General features: G+C 48.4%; 1 protein-coding gene and 1 pseudogene across 1 annotated transcript in view; one reads left to right on the forward strand and one right to left on the reverse strand.

Moving 5' to 3' along the window:
* Positions 1-10,713: 10,713 nt before the first annotated feature.
* Positions 10,714-22,959, forward strand: part of SSH1 (slingshot protein phosphatase 1) — a 58,283-nt gene continuing 46,037 nt past the window's right edge. The window contains exons 1-2 of the mRNA XM_074356591.1: positions 10,714-10,913; positions 15,303-15,343. Coding sequence (XP_074212692.1) covers positions 10,848-10,913; positions 15,303-15,343 — 107 coding nt within the window. The 5' untranslated portion in view covers positions 10,714-10,847. The remainder of the gene's footprint in view (positions 10,914-15,302; positions 15,344-22,959) is intronic.
* LOC105075660 (transmembrane protein 126A pseudogene) lies at positions 15,643-17,059 on the reverse strand (annotated as a pseudogene).

Raw genomic sequence — 22,959 nt, forward strand, 5'->3', positions numbered from 1 at the left:
CATAGCCCCAAGCCAGAAACAACCTAAATGTCCATCAGCTAGAGAATGGACAAACAAATTGTGATGTTGTCAAACAATTCACACCATAGAATATTATACGGCAATGAAAAAGGAAATATTGTCACCCACAATAACTGGGTGAATCTCACAGTCATTGTGTTGAGTGGAAGGAGACAGGCAGGGGGAGCCCAGACTGCATGCTTCCAATATAGGAAATCCAAGAAAAGGTCAAGCTAATCGATGGTGAAAGAAGCTATAGGAAGAATGATTACCTCTGGGGCACGAGGAAATTTTCTGGGATGCTGGAAACTTGCCCCTTCCTCTGGGTGATGGTTACAGAGCATATGCCTAGGTGAAAAGTCATCAAGCTGCCCTTTTAGGATTAAGATTAATGTACTTGACACAGTTAGAAAAAGTGGTTGGGGAGAGGGAGAAAGAATGAAAGAAAGAAGGAGGGAAGGAAGGGGGCAAGGAGGGAGGAAGTAAGGAGAGAGAAAGAGAAAGAGAAAAAGAGAGAACCTGCCATAATAACACAGCCTACAAGCCGAGGTCCAAATCTAAACCCAGGCGAGGGTTCCCAGATCTAGCAAATAAAAATACAGGATACCCGGGGAGGGTACAGTTCAGTGGTAGAGTGTGTGCTTAGCATGCACGAGGTCCTGGGTTCAATCCCCAGTACCTCGGTCGAAATGAATAAATAAATAAACCTAATTACCTCCCCCCTAAAACTAAAATAAAAAATTTAAAAATATACAGGATACCCGGTGTTATATCTGGTGAGCCTTACCCGGGCAGTCTGTGTCCAGAGCTGGAACCCTCAGCCACCACCACCCTGGAGAGCTTTACTGAGAGCTGAGAAGGACCCCGGGCACCCAGAACTCCAACACCACAGGGCCAGAGGTGGGCCAGGACTTCAGAGAGTCCTGTGCTGGGTGTAAAAAGAAAACTCAGTGCAGTATTTAACTTTAGAAAATGACGTGGGAGCGGGGTGACACCTATTGTTTCCATGATACAAACTATAGGAAGTCAAGTTCCATAGAATATTCTTGGCTTTTGGAATAAGTAGAAGATATCCCTCAGAAAGGGTGTGAGATTTTTATCTTAACCAGAAGGGAGTATGAGTTTTGGCTTCGGGGGGGGGAGGAAAAGTGTTGAGAAACTCTGACCTGGTTGAATCTGCCCATTTTACAGTTGGGTAAACTGAGGCCCAAAGAGAGGACAGGATGTGCCCTTAGTCCCACAGGGGTATGGGGCTTACTCAGTCTCTTGATCATAAGGACATTGAGAAACTACTCTGAAGTCCAAAGTTCACTGATCATAATAATGGGAGGCTGCAGAAGGCCTCCAAAGGACCTTTGGAAGCAACTTCTGTTTATTTGGCCCAAGCTATTGGACTTGATGATTTTTCTGACCCACCAGCTGGTTGATAACAACGTGACCTTCTAGCACCACTGAAATACACTCGAGCCAGGGTGAAAGGACCGTTGACTGGGAGATTTCTCTGCAGGAGGCAACACTCTGTAGGGGGCCAGGTGAAGTTAGAGAAGTTAAGAGAATAACCAGTTAACCCTCCCCCTACTCTTTCTCTCTTCGATTAAATTAGCTTTATTATAACTTTTCTAAGTACTAGCATCATTCTAACCTCTGTAAATTTATATAATACAGAAGGTAGGAAGGAGGAAGTAATAATCACCTGCCACCAATCCCACCACCAAGAAACAAGGGCCATTAACATTTTGGGTGAATATCCCCAAACATAACATAAACAGTGGGGAGGGAAATAGCTCAGTGCTAGAGCTGGGCATGCTTAGCATGCACAAGGTCCTGGGTTCAGTCCCCAGTACCTCCGTTAAAACAAAGCAAAACAAAATATAAACACATCCAGGTGATGTTATATGTGCTATTTTGACTCCCATTCTGTTCGTCACCGATATGGCACGTCCTGAACACCTTTCTGTACGACTGTAGAATGGTGGGTCCATTTCACACAGGATCCCTTTGGAGGTGGGTGTAACAATTTTTAAAGTCAATCCCTATGGTGACCATCCCTGTCACTTTTTTAATGGTACAAATATCCTAGATGCATTTTTTGGCGTATTTGTCTGTTTCCTTAGGTTCAACTCCTAAAAATGGAATCATGGTGCCGAAGAGTTTGTACATTTAAAATATTGATCCATTTTGCCAGACAGCCCTCCAGAAGGACTCTATCAGTTGACAAGTTTAAGGAGGTGCCAACTCCCCAGTGTCCACTCTGTACTTCCACCATCCTGAGATTGAGAGCCTCCTTAAATTTTGCAAACCTCCCTCACTGGCCCTACCCTAGCTCCAGCCCTGTTAATAAAACTGAAAATCTTTTCACACATTGATTGACTTTGAGATTTATTTCTTTATAAAGTGCCTTTTCCCCCCTTCTCATTTTCCTCTTGAAGTGTGTTGGCTACTTTTCTCATTAATTTGTAAGAACTCTATCTTTTGTTGCAAAGATTTCCCCCAATTTGTCTGTCATACAAAGGTTTTACAACTTTTTGGGAGTCAAATTTCTTTGCCTTTTTTTCCACTTTATGATTTTGGCATCCTTTCCCCTCTCTGCCCCCTATTATAAATTACTTACACAGATTTTCTAGAACTTTTGAGGGTTTTTGTTTTTTTTTTACATTTAAATACCTGATTCATTTGGAATTAATTTGGGAGAATGGAAGAGGGTAGGGATCCAGCTTGACCTACTAGCCAATGGCACCAAAACTGATGGTTGAATCACTCGCTTTTTCCCCCACTGATACCTTTGTGCTTTTATCATTCACTAAACTTTGCTGTGTATTTGGGTCTATTCCTGGAATCTCCATTGTTCTCTGTCTGTGGCTTTCTAAACCAGTGCCCATTCTGTTTTAATTTCTGCAGCTCTGTCACATGTTTTAATGTCTGGTAGAACAGATCACTTCTCTTTACCCTTCTTTTTTTGGTGGTTAGTGATTAAGGCCAGGGACTCTGGAGTCAGGCAGGCAGACTCAGCTGGTACCCTAACCATGCTCTCTCTACCTATGCGGTCTCAGGCTGGTACTTAAGGAAACCAGGGAACAATCAGGAAGCCACTTGGCAGGAGGTCCAAGAGTACACACTTTAGTGTCAAACATGCCTGAGGTCAACCCCAGCTTCACCCCTCACTGTCCCCAGAATCTCAGACAAGTCCCTTCTTGAAGTTTTATTTGTAGAATTTGGCATGGGGGAGGGACGCTAATAACATTTCCTTGCGATTGGAAAAATTCAGTAACTAGAGTCTTTGCCCTATTGTGGAATTAAGATGAAATCGTGATTGAAAAGGACAATGTATGTCCAATAAGTGTGTCGGAAAACAAAATTCAACTGAATAGAATTTTAAAGCTCTAACTGGCTTTAGTCAATGATCTATGAATTGGGTTGCATCCAGTCTAGCAGACAGAAAGGAGCTCCGAGGAGCTGTAAAAAGTGAAAGGCTTGCGTAGGCAGGAGGGAACAGAATAAGGACATTGTATTAGGCAAAAAAAAAAAAAAAAAAAAAAAAAACAGATTGGATATTGCAAGGTTACGCTCCTTTAGGGGATGGCAGAGGTCTAGATAACCTAATGAAAGTTGATCAGGTGATTCCTGGGTAACTGGTTTAAGATTCCATCCCTGGGAAAAATAAAATCATAATTAAGGCTCGGTTTAGTGACATGGGGCTTAGCATAAGTGACTCCATTCAGGGTCTGTTGTCCTGCTTTTAATAATTATCATTTCATTCAGTTATCTCTAATCAAGACCCCTCCCACCCAAAAACCTCAGGTGGGACTTTCCAAGGGGATTTCATTGAATTTAATTTAGAGTGATTGATAATTCTACTATAAAGAGTCTTCCCATGCAAAAACAAATTCTCTCCATCTCACCATTATATCTTCTCTTTTGTTCTTTGTAAGAGTTTTATAACTCTTCACATTTTTCTTCCAAAACTGGGATCCTCCAGACATATAGTGTTTGGTGACCTGCTTTATTTCCCACCCCCTCCCAGAACCTATACATGGGCCCTGGTGTTACTGAAAAATCAGCCTCGGCAACCCAAAAAGCAAATTCAAACTCAGAGGCCAAGTTTTGGAAGCAAGGAGCAGCTTTGTTGCTTTGCCCAGCAAAGCGAGTCACAGCAGACTAATGCCTTAAAGACTGAGAGCCCATCTTGGGGTTGGAGCCTTGAGGTTTTATAGAAAAACTGAGTGGAACAGAAAAGGTGATCACCATCAGGGCATTTTACAGGGCGCTCCATTTCTCTTAACCTCAATGAATCTTTAGGAGGAAGTCCGGAGGGTCTGTCCAATCTTCTGAGATTATCAGCCTGTTTTATCCTTCCTGGAGCGTAGCCTCTGGCTTAAAGTTATTCTCGGTAAAGAATGAATCAGACAACAGTTTTGCTTCAGGGAAGTCAGCTTGTTTGCTTTATACTCCTTCACTGGGGTCTGATCAGCCTGGGTTCAAATCTTAGCTGTGCTCTGAGCCTCAGTTCCAACAATCAAGGAAATGATAATATTAGGTGTATTGGCTTCCTAGGGCTGCTGTCACAAAGTACCACAAACCAAGTGGTTTAAAACCACAGAAACTTGTTGTCTCACAGTTCTGGAGGCCGGACGTCCAAAATCAAGCTGTTGGCAAGGTTGGTTCCTTCTGAGGGCTGTGAAAATCTGTTCAGTGCTTCTCTCCTAGTTCCTGGTGATTCGCTGGCCATGTGAAGTGCGTTTGGCTTGCGGCAGCATAACTCCACTGTTCACATCTCTGAGTCTAAATTTCCCCTTTTTGTAAAGACACAGTCATTTGGATTAGGACCCACCCTAATGGTTGGGCCCACTGACGTCTTTCAAAGTCCAACGACCCCCCATTTCCGGGCTCTTCGGAAGCCTGCCTTTGATCCCTCAACAGATCAAGTGCATTCTTTACTGGGCGTGTTTCCCCTAACAAACTAACAGCCCTAGGGAATGCCTAATCTCACAATAGCTCGGGCTCAGGCTGGCTTGGTTCAGCCCACCTTATCAGAGTCACAAACCCCACTGCCCTTCACGGACCCTAAACCTCTTGCCTCACCTATAACCAATCAGACACTTGCACATTAGCTGGTCAGGCACCTTGTGAAACACACCACACAGGCACCTCTTGTCTGTGTGGCCCACTGTTGCCCATGACAATGTACCCTAATAAATCCTTTCTCTTCCCATACTTTCTGTCTGGTAAATTCTTTTACGAACACACATGCGTCACTCTGTCACTGACAGGCCTCGCGGGCATTATGTCCCACAACACTAATCTCCTCATCTTAAACTTGATTATCTGCACAGTCCCTGTTTCCAAATAATGTCACATTTGCAGGTCCTGGGGGGGTTAGGACTTCAACATCTTTGGGAAGAACGCAGATCAACCCACTGAGCCAGGAGGGCAGGGAGCAGGGCACAACCACGAAAAGAATGACACAGTAATTAGCACCAAGATGGCGGAAGATTCAACTCCCAATGGGAAGTTTCCTCCCAAAAAGGTGGAAGATTTGACTTCCAGTAGACCTTGCCCTTCCTTATATGCTTATTGTAATATATTAGCGTGCTAAGTGGCACTCCCTCAGGCTCCGTAAAAGATCAAAAAGTGGGCGGTAGCCCAATTCCTGGGAATCCCCGTCCCTTCTCCAAAGTAGTTGGAATGATCCTCCCACAGTAGCATATGAAGTTACTGAGCCCACAAAAAATGGTAACCCCGCACCTCGTGGCCGGCACTCTGTCTATGGGGTGTGTATCTCTCTGAATAAATCTACCTTCACTCCACTGTTGCTACCTCTTGAATTCTTTCCTGTGGGAAGCCACAGACCTTCACTTGTCGGGGAGCATCCCAGGGCCTCAGCTGAGATCTGGGACACAGCCATCCTCTCGCACCCCACTTGCCTGTATCACCATGGCATTGGGTAACCGTAAAGATCTAACTGGCTTTATTGAATAATTCATAAACCGGTAGCATCCCAGCTAGCAAGGAGAAGAGAGCTCTAAGGAGCTGTACAAAATGAAAGGCCTTCATAGGCAGAAGTGGGGAGAGGATTGTTTCAGGCTTAAGTAACTTACAGATGGGCGACAGAAGGGGGTTATGTGGCAAATTGCCTCTTGGGTGCTAACCAGAAAATTCCAGACTGACCAGTTAAGACTACATTCCCCAGGGAGGTTGCAACTGCAATTAGGTTAGGTCTCAAGTCTTAAGTTTGCTGATGTGGGTCTTAGCGCAAGCGACTCCATTTGGGGTCTGTTGTTTCTTTTCTAACACAGTGTATGAGTAGTTTCGTTTTTAGATTCATTTTCTATGGTGGCTGCAATCAAGTACCAGAAATGCAGTGACTTACGACAACAGGAACTTAATCACTTGTAGTTCTGGAGGTCAGAAGTGTAAAATCAAGGTGACGGTGTTCTTTCTGGAGACTATGAGAGGGGAGTTCACTCCCTTGCCTTCTGCTTCTAGAGGCCACCGCATCCCTTGGCTCACAGCCTTCTTCGCATCACTCCAGCCTCTTGCTTGTGTTTTCACATCTCCTACTTCTCATTCTGATCCTTCTGCCTCCTTCTTACAAAGACCCTTGGGTTTATATCAGGCCCACCTAGATAATCCAGGATAATCTCCCCATCTCAACACCCTTAATTTAATCATACCTGCAAAGTCCTTCTTACCACCAGGAAACACAGTCACCAGTTCCTAGCATTGAAACATGGACATCTTTGTGAGACCCTTATTCTGTCTACCAGACCTCTACTACCTCTAAATTGCAAATTAGTTGGTCTAAAAAGGGAACTATCTGTAGAGTTCTCTTCCCATCTCCCAGAGGGGAGAAATTGCCTTTTGTCTGAGTTCCACAGTATATAAAAAAAAATGTGTCCAAATGCCAGTGTCACCACTCCCTAGCTATGTGACCTTGGGTGTGTAACTAAACCACTCTGCATCTACTTCCTCAGCCATGAAATGAGAACCACACCAATGTGGTGAGAAATAAATGAAGATGCTCAACCCAGGAGGGAGCAGAGGGGCTGCAGAAGCACAGATAAGGGGCGCCTCATCCAGCCTCGGGTCAGGGAAGGCTTCCTGGAGGAGGTGGCCCTAGAGCCAGAGTTGGGGAACATTCACATGTGAATAAACCCAAGTTCCCAACACGTTTGCAAGTCACTTTGCCTACCACCTAGCAGACAGCAAATAACTCAATAACTTGCTCTTTTTTAATAGTTGCAAAACTGAGCTGAGACTGCAAGGACAAGGTCAAAGATAATTAGATAAATTACAAAGAAAAAATAATGATGGTGACACAGAATGGAAAGGGCTCTACCAGATGCAAGAAAACTTTGGAGCTGCCTCTTACAGCTGGTTCCCCTCCTCCACTCCTTGGGGTTTCCTGTAGCCTACAGACCAGGGGGTTCTCTCTTCTCTTTTTGCCTCCCCACCCCGCCTTGCAGGCCACAAAGCAAGCCCACAGGGTGTTTTCACAGAAGGGGTTAGAATGATCAAAATTTTAAATAAAGACAGGGTCAAATCAAGACGGGATCAGGAAAAGTGCCTTGTTGTGCTGCATCGGAGGCCAAGGCACTAGAAAAAAATCAGTAATATACGGAACTCATAGTTATTTAAAATGTTGACATTTTGTTCATTGCAGGTGTTTTGCATAACTTTTGATTCTTTAAAATACAGTCCTCTTGGTTACTGGGGTTTCTGTTGTTGGTGTATTTTTGGTGGCCCCCTTACATTTTGTGCCCTCACCCTGGTCCCAGACCAGCTCCTGAGGTTTTTCTTAGAAACTATGTGACAAGGCAGAGCCATAGCTGTGACAACACTGAGGGACACTTGCTATGTGTCTGGGGTAGAAGGGGGGAGAGCTATGAAATTCTGGGAAGGATGCTGCATCCAGCCTAGGGGACAGGGAGAGCTCTTTGGAGGTGGTATCTGGCAAGAGTAAATTGTGAGAGGAAGAGGCCCCTCAGCTATAAGAGGAAGTGAGAAGGGGAGGGGAGGCCCTCTGGACAGTGGGGGTGAGTAGAAAGGTGAGTAGGGCCAGGGTAGGGGAATTAGGGCTTGCTGCTCTCTGGGAGGCAGGATCAGAGCTTGGTACAGATTTCTTGATGAATTGGAGAGGACCAGTAAGGAGGCCTTGGCATTTGTACAGGGAGCGGTTCTCAAACTGCAGTCCCCAGACCTGGACCGTCAGTGTCACTAGGGCCTGATTAGAAATGCAAAATTTCTAGCCTCCTTGAAAACTGCGAGAATCAGAAACTCTGGAGGGTGGGCCTTCAAGTCTGCGTTGACTCCAGGGGATTCTCAAACCTTACATTTGAGAACCACCAGCCTAAGGTTCTCAACCATAAAACCCCACACCCCTTTTGCAGCTAGCTTGTGATGATGACTTCACTAACCAGCAACAAATACATAGATAATAAAGGTGACCTCCAAGCATAATCTGAAAAAAAACCCCAAAATCTTTAGTGCCCTAACATACAAGAATTCATCACAATGAAACAAACATCCATTTCATTATGTAAAATCTTGGGCACAAGGAGGACACAGGGAAGTCTCAGAAGTGTGTCTCGTTTTTTGTTTTTTTGTTTTTAAATTTAAGTATGGTTGATTTACAACGTTCTGTTGAAGTGTGTCTGTTTTTTAAAAACTGTTTTGACCATTCTAGGTCCTTTGTGTTTCTATATGCATTTTATTTTCATTTTTAAAAATTTATTTACTTATTTATTTATCCCTTAGCAGAGGCACTGGGGATTGAACCCAGGACTTCATGCACACTGCCAAGCACGTGCTCTACCAATGAGCTATACCCTCTACCTTCTGTGTGTCTGTTCTTAATAAATGAGTTCGGCTTTGACAAGTAAGATATTCACTAGTCAACTAAATACTGCCTGTAATTTTGTCTTATACTTGACATTTTAAAATAAGTGCTGAAAAAGTACAGGAGTCTGTCCACCACGAGCCCAGCTATAGATGCCGGCGTGTTGGGTTGACTTCTCCAGTATTACGAGTAGTGTTTCCCTCTATAAACCCTTTTTCCCAAATGATGAACAGCTCCTGACAAAGCTCTCACACAATGCAAAGTATATCCATCGCTCTATTTGAACATAGTTGCATTTCTGAAAATTCAGCAGAAAAAGACTTTATGCTGATGTGTAAAAATGGAGTTAGGTTCTGGCTGCAGATAATTATGAACGTTTTTTTCACCCACACAGGAGTCTGATGAAATGGAGCAATTTTTCTTGGTGGGGGGGAAAGGGGCACTGTCCAGTGCGTTGCAGGATTTTTAGCATTCCTGGCTTCTGTCCTCTAAATCCCCAAAACGCCAATAGCTCTCCCCTCCTCATCTGCATGAGAACCAAAAATATTCCCACAAATTAAAAAAACAAAACCCAAACCCTACAACACTCTGTAACGCTCCATAGGGGCTGTGGTGGCCCCATTGAGAACCACCTTTGAGATGAAGGATGCTGAGGGAATATGCAGATGGTCCCAGTCCCTGGATCTGGGGTAAGGGGGAGGGATCCAGGAGGCTGCCTAGGTTGCTGGTTGGACAGTAAGATGGATAGTGGAGCCCTTGGCTGAGATGGGGAGCAGGGCTGGACCAGTAAATCTGTGGATGCTTGTACAATGAGCGTGTGGAGACAGAGGTGAGGGAGGGGATCTGGATGAAAGTGAAGATTTCCATTAGGGAGTCAAGCCAGTACCACCTTCTTAGTATCTTACTCCAGGTCCCTCTCTCCATACCCATATCAGTCACGTCCCCTCAGGACGACAGCAGCAGCCGGTGCCTGGTCTCCCTTCACCCCTCTACCCCGTCGTCCATTCTCCAGGCGGCAGCCAGAGCTTTCTAGAGGGCACTCCGACTCTCACCACTTTCCCTCTCCTCCATCCCTAGGATCCGGTTTCTGACGGACAACCTCCCCAGCCAGTTTCCGGGCCTTTGTGCAGGCCCTCCCCCACCCCCTCCCTAGAGCAGTATCCTCTCCCTTCACCCGTTAATCCTGCTCATCTGTTAGTCCTCAGAGCAAATGCCCCTTTTTCTAAGAAGCGCTCCTTGACTTCCCAAGGAGTTGGCTGGATTTCTGGACGCATATAAGAAATTCACTTTAAAAAACTGGCAACATACTTTTTAAAATGTGCCTGGTAATTTGATTCACCTCTATGGAATCCCTGAAAAGAGGGCCTAATCTGTGTTGCTCTCTGTTGGATACTCCATGCCCGGCACTTAGTAGGTCCTAAATAAATATTTCATAAAGAATGAATGAAGGAAGGAATTTGTGCAGACTGCCTGTTGGGGTTCAGGGCGCAGGCACCAGGAGGTTTTTATTTCCCGGTCCCTGTGCCTCCCCGCCCGGCGCATTCCAGGCGGCAGGGCCTCCGAGTCTCAGTTTCCCCTCCTGCGCAGGGGTTGGGCCTCCGGGACCGACTCACTAGCCAGCGCACGCGCTCCCGGTCCCTAGGCTGGAGGTTCGGGGGCGCGGGCTGGGCGCCGGGAGCCGAGCGCGCGCACCGGGCGCGCGGGGGACGTGACTGGCCGGCCCGGGCTTCCCGCGCCGCGCACGCGCGCCGCCCCTCGCCCCGCCCCGGCCGCTCCCCCCCTCCGCGCCCCCCTCTCCCCGCGCTCAGGCCCGGCGCGCGCCGGCGCGGGAGGCGGGGGGCGGGGGCGGCGGCGGACGCCTAGGGGGAGGGGCGGGCCCGGCCCGGCTCGGCCCGGCCGCCCGCGCGCGGCTCCTGGAGCGCCCCGGGCCCGGCCCGGGCGGCAGTGGCGGCGGCGGCGGCGGCGGCTCTCGTCCGAGGCCTCGGTGGCGCCCGTGCGCCGCGCCGCAGCCATGGCCCTGGTGACCCTGCAGCGCTCGCCCACGCCCAGCGCCGCCTCCTCCGCCAGCAACAGCGAGGTGAGCCCCGGGCCCGCGGCCCCGGCCCTGCCCAGCCGCCGCCGCCGCCGCTCCAGGCCTGGGCCGCGAGTGCGGGGCGATGGGTGCCGGGGCAGCTTCAAGGGGTCCCTGGTCTGCGGGGTCCCCGCTGGACGACCCCGCCTGGGCAGCCGGACTGGGGTGACTGTGCAGGAGGCTGTGTGCCGGTGTGAGGGGGTGTGACCCCCGGGTGGGGGTGACTGCATGAGGCTGTGTGTGTGACAGGGACCCCCGTCGGGGCGGGGTGACTGTGCGGGATACTGGGATGTGGGATCCGGACTCCTGATTGGGTGACTGTGTGTGAGATGCCGGTTCTGAGATGCTCCTGTGGCTGCTCTAGTCCCTTCCCCTGTGTGCTGGGCTGTGTGTGTGCTGGGCCGTGTGCCTGTCCCTGTGTGTGACTCTTTGGCCTGTCTGCTGGGAACCGTGCCTGAGTGATGCTGTGGGAGAGGCACCGGGGTGCCCGTGTGAATGTGTGAGATTGTTTCCCCAACCGCATGCCCCTGGAGTTCTGGCTCTGGGCGTTAGTGGCTGTGCCTCTCAGGGGTCCATGTCAGTGTGTGACAGTGGCCGAATGAGCTCAGACTCAGCCCCTGTGACTATGTGTCTTACATGTGCAGCTGAGTCTGGGTTTTTCCTTTTTGTGCTGTAGTTCCCGGCTGCATGTTTATGTGTATCTGGCTGTGTGCCTGAGGTCGATTCTAGGGTTTCTGCGTTTGCACGAATGCTTTCTGGTGCTGAGAGTGCCTCCATGCGGGTTTCTGTGGGTCTGCGTGCGACCTGGCCTGTGTGGGGCCGGCTCTTCTGTGCTCTTGGGTCAACTGGGGAATTGGTCCTTCGAGTGCACAGTTGGGCTGGACTGCGCTAGTCTGGGCCTGAGGCCTCTGAGCAGGAGAACCGGTTAAGGCCTCTGGTCTAAACTCACATGCATGGCCAGGCCGAGTGTTGACCTGCAGACGCAGCAGCTGGAGGAGGAGATGGGGAACTGTTTAGAGAAGGGAAAGGAGGTTGGAGGAGGGGCCCTGCAGACCCAGGAAGTGGCCCCGCCAGCATCAGGGCAATTCAAGCCCCTTCTCCTTGGAGGAAGTTAAGTGATAACACGGAGAGGTTTGTGTGTGTCTGGGGGAGAGGAGGACCTGTCTGGGGTTTAGCAGCCCTGTCTGTCCTGCCGGCTCCTGGTGGGGCAGCTCGTGGGCCTGTTTTGCTGGGACTGGCAGGGACATTCTCCGAGTGGCTGCAAGGTTGAACCTCACAACCCCTTCCTCTCCAGGAGAGGCCGTTAATGAGTTACCTTGCCTGCAAATGGATGATTCCAACAGCCTGTCCTCTGCATGGTGGCCAGCAGCCTGCAGCTGGGAAGTTAGGCTGCAGTAGCTTCTCCTCCCCCCAGAAATATCTCTTCTCCCACATCATTCCTACTCTACTGCCTTGCAGTTAACAGTACTTCCCTGCATTAATCTCACGGTCCTTTCTCAGAAATGATGTAAGGTGAGTGAAAAGTTAAGCTGCAGGAAGGGGTTAGACAGAGAGCCTCTCGGCCTAGGTCTCTGATTCTAAACCCCACTCGTTGCCTCCGTTACCTTACACCTGATCTATTCCTGCCTTAGACACATTGTAAAATTTTATTTTGTTATTTTATTTTCTAGCTGAGAGATAATTCACATCCCATACATCCACCGTTTTAAAGTACGCAGCTCAGTGGGTTTTAGGATGTGCACAAAGTTGGGCAGTCGTCACCGTGAATTCCAGAACATTTTCATCACCCCAAAAAGAAACCTCACCCCTTAGCCATCCATCACCCACAGCCTCCCTCCCACCCATCCCTGCCCTGCTCTCACCAACTCTAGGCAACCACTAATGTGTTTTCTGTCTCTGTGGGTTTGCCTGTTCTGGGCATTTCATATAAGTGGAATCAGACACTGTGTGGCCTTTCGTGTCAGGCTTATTTCACTCAGCATCATGTTTCCAAGGCCCAGCTGTGTTGTGGCACGTGTTAGTACTTCATTCCCTTTTATGGCCAAGTAATATTCCACTCTATGGATTTTTTTTTTTGGGGGGGGGTGACATTGGGGTTGTTTCCACTGGATACATTTTAAATTATTATATAAAGTATTATTTTCACCAGGTGCCAGTGACCTGCTACATACAGAATAAAACTCAACCAGCTTTTATTTGACCCAAGTAAGTCAGCGGCATTAGTGGCCCAGGGAATGAGCGGAGGCTGGGATGTTCCTGAGAAGGTGGGGCTTTCTTCCAGGTGGGGTGAGGCATGAAGATGCAAGAAGGAACGGAGAGGGCAGGTGTGTGCACACAGAGTCAGGAAACGTGGGCCAGGCCGGCTCCGCCTCTGGTCTCGCCTTCCTCGGGTTGCTTCTCTCTGGGGCTCAGCTCCTCCGAAAGGGCTGGCTTCCCTCTTACGTGTGTTCTTGGGCATCTGTAGCTTTCTTCTCTGGAATCACTGACCTTCCATTGCCCTTCATCCTGAGACTCTCTGTGAGCAAGAATTAAATGGTTTTGAAGTCTGTATCCTCAGATCACTTCCTCACTCCTTGAAATGTGTCCCCTTCATTGAGTCAGAGACACTCAGGGCATTTCTTTTCCTTTCCCAGCCCGTGGTCCTGCTGTACCACTTGGGCAGTTGAGGGAAGTCACAGCCTGACCTGCCCAACAGTGCTTCCCTCCCTTTTAATTTTGTACACCTCCCCACCTGTCCATTCTAAATTATTTCATTTAGGTCATTTTACTGTTAGCCTATCGCATTCTTTTGTGAGAACAGGCAGAGAGCCCAAGAATAGATAAATCAATAAGTTTCAGGAATGGGTTGTAACACTGTGATTTTTGACAAACGTTCGAGGTGACTCATTTTTTGTGGGCAGCCCTCCAGTCCTTTTTGGGGGGGTTGGATCAGGGTTTCTTAACCTCAGCATTGCTGACATGGGGGCCAGCAAGTCCTCTGTTGTGGGTGTCCTGTCTTGAGTCTTGGAGGAGGTAGAGCTGCACGCTGACCTCTGTGCACTGGATGCCAGGAGCACCCTCCCAACATCGCCTGGTTCCTGTGGTTGTGCGAGTTGTACTGTGTGTGTTTCACGTTGGGAACGAAGTCGGGGGCCCTGTGGTCAGCAGAGCCTTCCCTGGTTTTTCCAATTCTCCTTCAGCGTGGGTTAGGGAGCGTGAGAACTGTCTGATTATTCCCCAGTGTCTTCCTCTGCACAGTATGATGCCCACGTTATCTTTCTACAGCACAGGAATTCCAGGACCCTCTGCTGGACGCAATCCTTGGTGAAGTTAACACTCTGGCGAGTGTCCCTGCTGCCCAGACCCCTACCTGCATTATCTCCCTACCCTCTACCCCCCCCCCCAACCTCCGGCTTCTGTCTGGTTTCTGTCCTCAGTCAGCCTTACATCTCTCCCAGCTGTCACTGCTTTCCAGGTTTCCCATTCAGTGGGCTCCTCCGTGGAACGTACCAAACATGCCAAATATCAGCCATGTGTAGTTTTTTTTTTGGAGAGGGTTGAATTTGGAGGGCTGTTTTCTTCTCATTTGAGTTTTCTCCTTGAAAAATAAAATTGCAGTCAAAGCTTAAATCATGGTTACTTTTGGAGTAACCCTTTGGCCTTGTAACTTTTGGAAAATATTAAATGTCCCTTTCTTTCATGTATATAAATAAACCAATAGCCTCAAAAATTTTATATTAAACTTTTTTTTAAAAATGGAGGTCCTGGGGATTGAACTCAGGACCTTGTGCGTGCTGGGCATGCACTCTACCACTGAGCTATACCCTCCCCTCCTCTATTAAACTTTTAAGCCTTTCTGAGTACCATCAAGAGCTTTCGAGACCCACAGACACCCTGATCCTGGCCACCTTCCATTATCAAAAGAATGGTGGGTTTTTTTGTTTTTTGTTTTTTTAAACTTGCGTGTTGTGGCTTAAAGCGGTGTTGATCACTCAGCTGGTGCTGAGCTTCACAGAGGAAACAGACTCTCTTAAGACGTTGCCCCCCCCCCCGAAAAAAAAGGGAAACAGGATAAGCTCCAAAGCAACCTTGGAAAATAGAAAACTCGGGGCTGAACGAGCCTGTGGAGTGACAGTGCCAGGTAGGAACACCCTGTTAACAGGCATCGAGCTGCAATTCCGGGGAAAACGTGTGGGGCAACATCAGGAAACCTGAATATTCCTCCAAGGAAATTACTCAAAGGAACAGCAGAGCAGGCCTGGGAAGGAACGGGTGCGGCTTTTTAGAAGGAGCCAGGTTTCCTGGACATCTGTATCTTTTTTCAGACACCAGAGCAGAAAATGTGAGCCTTGTGTCTGAGGCTTGTTGATAGCGGTGTCTGAGCTGTGACATCCTTTCTCTCTTCTTTCTCTGCAGTTGGAGGCTGGCAGCGATGAGGAACGCAAGTTAAACCTCAGGTAAGCAGACTGAGAGCGTTCATTCTGAAGTCTTTCTCCCAAGCAGGTAGGAAATACTCTTGTTCCTTTCCTAAAGGGAGAAGCCTCGAGAAAGAGAACACCGGCTTTTTAGTAGGGCCTTCAAAATGGTACAGAACACAGAGACAAAAAGAACGGCTTTAAAAATGATACAAACCTTTAACCATAAGCAGCTTTGCTAACATTATGCAATGTTTAGACGAGAAGGAAAATCACTGCCAGTATTCCAACCACCCTGGCTTTACCGTGATGAGTATGTTGGTATCCTTCCTTCCAGATTTTACCTCTGCTTAAAAAAAAAAATCATTATAATTGGCTATCACTTTCCCATCCTGCAGCAAGCACACTGCTGATTTGAAACATTCACCCCCTTTTTTTTTAACAATTTTATTTTTGTGTATGCATTTGCTTAACAATCACTGAATTTCTCGGCTGGGTTTGGGTAACTGAAGGGCCTTTATAAGTACTTTATATTGTCTAGACCCAAGGTATGCTGCAAACCCAGTCTGGAGCAAAATGGGAAATAACATCTTTCTAAAGACAGGCTTAGAAATTCTAACCCAGTAATTTAAGATGTTTCCTTTCTCTGGCAGCAGGACTGAGTTATACCTGGCTGCTAGGCCACCATTCACAGGTATAGCCAAGAAAGCAGGGTACAGACCACCAAAAATAAGACCAACTAATCCACCTCATGTGATGGTACAAGTTTCACATTGCAGATCACCTGTATTCAAAGGTAAACTTACAAAACCTTTGTAAGATATGTGTGCTGTCAAAAATGGGATCACTGCCATTGGTAATCCAGCAGCTATACGAGCCTGTGTCACATGTAAGATGTGTCGAAAAAGACTATTTGCTAGTAGGCCACAGAGAGCAGCACTAAGTCCAAAATATGTTGATCCATTTTCAAGCAGATTCCTGTCTGCTTCTGGAAGTTGGTTAATTTTTCTGGTTATGATATCAATTAAGTTTTCCTTGATAGTATCATCTGGTTCATGATTTTCCATCTTGAGCCTTAAATTAAAAGATCATTTTTCAATAACGTGGATCTTAACACTCTGCTCCCAGCAGGCGCTGCCTCCTCGGTCTTCCTCCGCCACACGGGGGCTCACTCCAACCTTTGCTCCCTTTTGTTTATTAATTCAGGGTGTGTGTGTGTGTGTGCATGCGTGCGCGTGCTGGTGAGAAATCTTTAGGTGTGCTCATTTGAAAGGCTCCCCTAGTTGTCCTCAGTTACTGTACTCACAAGCAGGTGCATTTTTATTTGCCAAAAATTAGGTGTTTTGTTGGTTTACAGAAGATTTAGCCCTTCACTGGATAATGTATTCTTCTGCACCAGGAAGCCAGTCTCAAACTCTGACTCTTAGAGTTTAAAAAAGTAAACAGAATTTCAAAGGTGCAGTTTTGGTTTTTTTTTTTTTTTTAATGTCTGCTTCATCTTGGGAGGTTTGAGGAAAATTAACTGGAAAAGGAAACAGGTGTTGAGAAACTGGGGTCATTACCGAGAGCGGGGTGTTCTCCTGGTTCCACTCACATGCAGAAGCGGTGGGCCTCTGCCTCACCCATCTTTGAAGTTGTCTGTGTGTTTGAGGGAAGGGAGGGAGAACAGTCACTTTTATCGTGGCACCGTTATTTCCAAAGCTCACGTGTGTCGGGAAATAACAGCCTGCGGAAGTCAAAGAGATGTCTTCTTACAGTTGCCGGGGCTTTGTTTTCACGGTTTGCTGGAGGGAGGACCAGCGGCAGTGACACGTGTACTGGTCAACCCCGGGGGGTTTTGGTTGCTCAGGGTTCCGAGGCTGGAATCAACCGGACTCCCAAGTGGGGGCAGTAATGGGCCGTGTTGTAGATGAGTTTGGCTCTCCAGGTGGAGGCAGGGAGGGGGAGAAGTGGAGGTCGGCTCTTGGAGACTGTTGGGGTAGGGAGAGCTGGGAGGAGGGCTTGCTGACCGCCTTGGCGGGGCGGGGGGAGGGTCGTCCCTGCGCCCTGAGCTTCTCTCTAGCCCTTACCAGAAGTTGGACTCTCTTCTCCCCCTCAAGCTCATCCCTTTCTTTCGGGACTCTTGCCCGAGAGGTAGTATTTAGTTCTTTCTTAGCTAGTCTTTGGGGCAAAGAACTATGTTTTGTTTTGTTTTATTCCAATTGCCCTTCCTTGGCTGACAGCATAGTGTTTTGAATTGTTTCCATTAATAAAGAACTTACAAATAGCAGTACTAGGAAAATGTGTATGTGCTGCTGGCCAGTCAAAGGCCCCTTTCTCTGCACAGTTTGGCGCTGGAGAGGACCTTACAGAGGGAAGGAAAGTGGCGTGGCAGCAGCTCTCCGTGTTGCCAAGTTGAATCCTCACAGCAGCCCTATGAGGGGGTATTCCCCCAGTTCACAGGGGAGGAACGTGAGGCCCAAGGTTGCACTCAAAGCTGAGCCTTGGTGCCCTGTAACGCCTGAGGATATCATGTGACGCCGCCTCTCTGGGGACCAGTTGGGTGGCTCAGCTGAACAGCTGTCTTGGACGTACAGGTGTGGGGACTTGCTCAGGTCGCCCAGGTAACGGTTAGAGGCAGCACCGGGGCTGGAACCCAGGACCCCTGCTAACCTGTGGTGGTGCCTTGCCTCCCAGGACGTCATACCACCCTGATGACCACCATGAGTCCCATCCCTCCCAGCAGGTCCCCAGCGCCACCGTGAACCCCGAGAGACCCAGGCTGGAGTCGGGGATCTGGGCTCATCCTTGCAGGCACCCCTTTCATTGAGTCACCTTGATGTCCACTCCTTGTTTTAGGCAGAGGGCACCAGCCTGCTTTCCAACCTGCTCACCAAACAGCGCAGGTTCTGGTGTCCTGGTTTAAGTGTTGACTGAAACTCGTTCACCTCCACGTGTAGATTTCCATTTTCAGCCCTGTGCTTTCTGAGTTTCTCCAAGAGAGAAACTCTTGGAAGGGTCGGTCTTTTGTTTTTCTTTTCTTTTTTTTTGCTCCTCTGAGGGGAAGGAGAGTTGGGGAGAGATTTCTCTTTCCTTCATGTTGATCCTGAAGATAAAAGGACCTGATTTGGGTGCTGGGGAAGGAGAAGAAGTGGGGCCAGTAGGCTGTTCGTCTCTCCTCTTCTCGCCCCTCTGTTTACCGTTAATTGATAGTTTCATCTTTTGGGTCCTCTGAGAAGTTATCTTGGACTCGCCCAGAGCCAGTAAATTGCTGTGTCCGTGGATTGGGTCTTTTTTAATTGAAGTATAGTTGATTTACAATGTTGTGCTGGTTCCAGGTGTACAGCATTTTGATCCAGTTATATATGTATGTGCTTTTTCATATTCTTTATCAATATAGGTTATTACAAGATACTGAATATAGTTTGCTGTGCTAAGCAGTGAGACCTTGTCGTTTTCCTGTGGTTCGGATCTTCTATCTCACCTGTGCTCTTCCTCCCTGGTGCCCCCTGGTGGCATCATCTGTCAGGTCCTTGTACCTCCCCTGTTCCACTGAGGGGCCACCCATCAACCCTTCCCTCTGTGCCCACTGTCAGGGACACCAGTCTGGAAGTGCCCCATGCTTCTACCTCCTGGTCCCCACGCTCTTTTCCTCCTTCACCCTTGTTGCTGGCCTTGCCTCTCACACACGTGCTGTTTCTCAGTCCCACCCCCTGCTCCCTGACCATCCTGTTTCTCTAAGCCAGTTCCTTGTCCAGTTGGCTGCAGTCCTCATGGCCAGCTCAGCGTGCTCCCACCCCAAACTTTTGTGGCCTCCCTCTCCTCGGCAGGTGGCTCTCGGTCTCTCTGTGTGCCGGGTGCCCTGCCACCCACTGCCTTCCTTGGCAGGTCCCTGTGCTCTTGTCCCTAACTGATAGGGTCTTAGTTCTCTGCCTGCACGCAGCACTTCCACAGTTTAAAGTATTGACTTTGTTTTGATTCTGCGTTTAATTGCATTCGTGTAAGAGAAAGAGCAAGGCGTAGAGGAAAGACGTGGGATGTGGAGTCAGGCAGATGTAGGTTGGAAAACTGGCTCCTGCCCTGGTAGCCGGGTTCTTTTACTTCTGGGAGTTACTGTGCCTCTGTGGGTCTCCGTTGTTCTGTCTGTAAAATGGATAAAACGGCAGCCTTTCGGGGTTGGCAAGCAGGTTGTGGGGACTCCTTGCACAGAACCAGGTTCACGATGGGCTATGCTTGGTCTTCAGAAGAGGGGGTTCCTATTAGTGTTGGTTTCATGGCCCAGGAGTAGAGGGTCCGGCTCCCTGCAGGTGCTGCATCTAGTGCGTCGGGCTGGACCAGCCCTGGGAGGACCACTCCCGTGGATGCCCTGTGAAGTGGACCAGCCTTCATCCTCTACCTGGCGACATCCCTGTAAGATGTAAATAGGAATGCATCCTTTGCAGACCCAGTGCTGTAATCTAGATGGTTTCTCTGAAGGCCTTCTGGGAGACCTCTTGAGAACTGATCACCGCCTGCCCAGAGGGAAGCTGAGTGGTGCAGAGCAATGTAGATCAGTCCTCACTCCCCTCTCCCCTGCTCTCCGGGAGTGCAGACTGCAGCAGTCCCCTTTGGGAAGCCATGCTGTTCAGACTGTGGGAATCGGTAAGCAGATGGCCCCGCTGGCAGCGGCTCCTGGCTCCCTTGCTGTCCTGGGAGCTGCCTCAGTCTGGCATGAGACATTAAGTGGTTGTGTGCCAGGCAGATCCCTGGGGAGAGAATATGGTTGCGTTGCTTCCAGAGTGTGACTCAGGAGTGAATATTTTGTTTTGTTTTGTTTTTTTATCCAGTGTTTCCAAGTCAAGCACGTGAAAATGTTCATTAGTGTTCTTTTAATTTCTTTGCTTGCCTACCCAAGCAGCAGGATTTTGTCTTCTCTGTTTATCTGGTTTCCATGGTAAACTGTGGACTTACCCCTCTGCCTTTCCCTCTACCCTCCCTCTGCCTTCTGGTCTTGACCTAGAATTCCCTAGACCCGATCTCCAGATAACCTTCTGAAATGTGGTTGTGACTTCTTTCCTTCTCGACAGCGTCAGGGTGGAGTGGGGATTGGTGTGCCCTTACTCTGCAGACCACATTTTCCCAACTCCATTCAGAACCTCTTCTTCACCCTTAGGGGTTCTTCTCTGCCTTTCTTTCCAGTTTCCTAGCCTACACTTGACTATTCGTTTTGAGAGTCTGTCCGGTTAAGTCCAGCCAAGAGATGTCGAGCACCTGCCATATCAGGCTGTGTGCAGCAGCCTGCTGTGTCAGTTACCTACTGCTGCGTAACAAGCTACCACAAGCTCAGTGGTCCAAAATGATACACAGTTATTACCTTGCAGCTCCTGTGGGCCAGGAATCCAACACAGTTGAGCTGGGTCTTCTGCTGGGGGTCTCTTGTGACTGCAGTCAAGGTGTTGGCCTGGGATGGGGTCTCATCAGCGGCATGGGCCCTCGTCCAAGCTCACACTGGTTCTTGGCAGAGTGCACTGTCTTGCAGCTGAGGAGCCATGGCTGGCAACTTGCTTCTTTGAGGCCAACAGGAGAATCTGCTGCTACAGACAGTCTTGTGTTTGAATGCCGTCGGTGGGGGGACATCCCATCCCCTTTGCCTCAGGGTATAACGTAATGAAGGGAGCACCTCTCCCATCTGGTTCTCGGGCCCCCCATACTCAGCATAGGGGGCTCACCCAGGGCGCCCGTACCAGGGGCCGGGGTCTTGGGCCATCTCACCATCTGCCCACCAGTCTCAGTCCGTGTGAGTTCTTGAGATGCCCCATTCTAAAGCAGAGAAAACAGCAAACGAGTAGGGTTCCGTTTGGTGTTACAGACATGTCTGATGTAGAGGTGATGCCGGCTGGAGGGGTGTTGGGTCCTGTGAGAAGAGGCCAGGAGCCCCAGGAGCCTGCAGACGTGGCCAGAGACTGTCCATTCACTCCTCTCAGCACCCGCATGCTCGTCCACACCCGGAGGCTTGGCGTCTCTTGCGTTCGTCCCCACGTTGCATATTTGGCCTCTGAAATATCACCTCTGTTGACCCGTAGACCTTTTCTTCCCATGAGTTTGGCCTTGGGGACGGGTAGGTCTGGGTTTGGCTTCCACTTCTGTCGCCTGTCGCCTCACCTGGCTGTCACATGACCTTGGACAGACCTCACTTACCAACAGCCAAAATTATCTGCGGCTGACAGTGTTGCTGTCGGAGTTAAACGTGATCTCTTCTCCCGTCGTAGACAGTTCTCAAGTGCCCTGCTGGTACCTCCTTCAGCTCACTTCCCTGTAGCCGCTTCTCCCGAGTCTTTCTCTTTTTTCCCCCACCAGGCATTTGTCTCTCCTTAGTGTTTCCCTTGGGCTTGGGACTTTTTTGTAGCATTTACCGAAGTACATAAATGATCCCCACTAGGAGGACCAGCTGTATACTTTGTGGAACTCGGTGCAAAATGAAAATAGTGCAGCCCGTTTTTATAGAGTCATCTGCTGATGGGCACTGAGGTTGCTTCCATGTCTTGGCCATTGTGAATAGTGCTGCCATGAACACTGGGGTGCACGTGTCTTTTCAAATTAGAGTCTCCTCCGGTCCCAGGGGTGGGATTGCTGTGTGGCATGTGGTCATACGGTAGTTCGATTTTTAGTTTTTTGAGGAACCTCCAGACTGTCCTCTATAGTGGCTGCACCGAATTACATTCCCGCCAGCAGGGTAGGCGGGTCCCCCTTTCTCCACACCCTCTCCAGCATGTATTATTTGTAGATGTCTTGATGATGGCCGTTCTGATCGGTGTGAGGTGATACCTCATTATAGTTTGGATTTGCATTTCTCTGAGAATTAGCGATGTTGAGCATCTTTTCATGTGCCCGTTGGCCATCTGTATGTCTTCTTTGGAGGAATGTCTATTTAGGTCTTCTGTCCATTTTTTGATTGGGTTGTTTTTTGTTGTTGTTATTGTTACTGAGTTGTATGAACTGTCTATATATTTTGGAGTTTAACTCCTTGTCTGTCACATGACTTGCAGATACGTTCTCCCAGTCCATAGGTTGTCTTTCATTTTGTTTATGGTTTCCTTTGCTGTGCAGAAGCTTATAAGTTTGATTAGATCCCATCTGATTATTTTTCCTTTTATTTATTCTGCCTTGGGAGATTGACCTAAGGAAATATTATTATAATTTATGTCAAAGAATGTTTTGCCTATATTCTCTTCTAAGAGATTTATGGTGTCATGTCTTATATTTAAGTCTTTAAGCTATTTTGAGTTTATTTTTGTGCATGGAGTGAGGGAGTGTATTGATTGATTTACATGCTGCTGTCCTGTTTTCCCAGCACCACTTGCCGAAGGGACTATCTTTTCTCCGTTGCATATTTTTGCCCGCTTTGTCAAAGGTTAATTGACCGTAGGTGTGTAGATTTATTTCTGAGCTCTCTATTCTGTTCCATTGATCCATATGTCTGATTTTGTGCCAATCCATGCAGTTTTGATTACTGTAGCTCTATAGTATTGTCTGAAGTCTGGGAGGTTTATGACTCTGGTTTTGTTCTTTTTCCTCAGGATTGCTTTGGTGATTCTGGGTCTTTCGTGGCTCCACGTAAATTTTGGGATTACTTGTTCTAGTTCTCTGAAAAATGTCATAGGTAATTTGATAGGGGTTGCATTAAATCTGTAGGAATTGGG

This window comes from Camelus bactrianus, chromosome 32, assembly GCF_048773025.1.
Source record: "Camelus bactrianus isolate YW-2024 breed Bactrian camel chromosome 32, ASM4877302v1, whole genome shotgun sequence".
Classification (NCBI taxonomy): Eukaryota; Metazoa; Chordata; class Mammalia; order Artiodactyla; family Camelidae; genus Camelus; species Camelus bactrianus.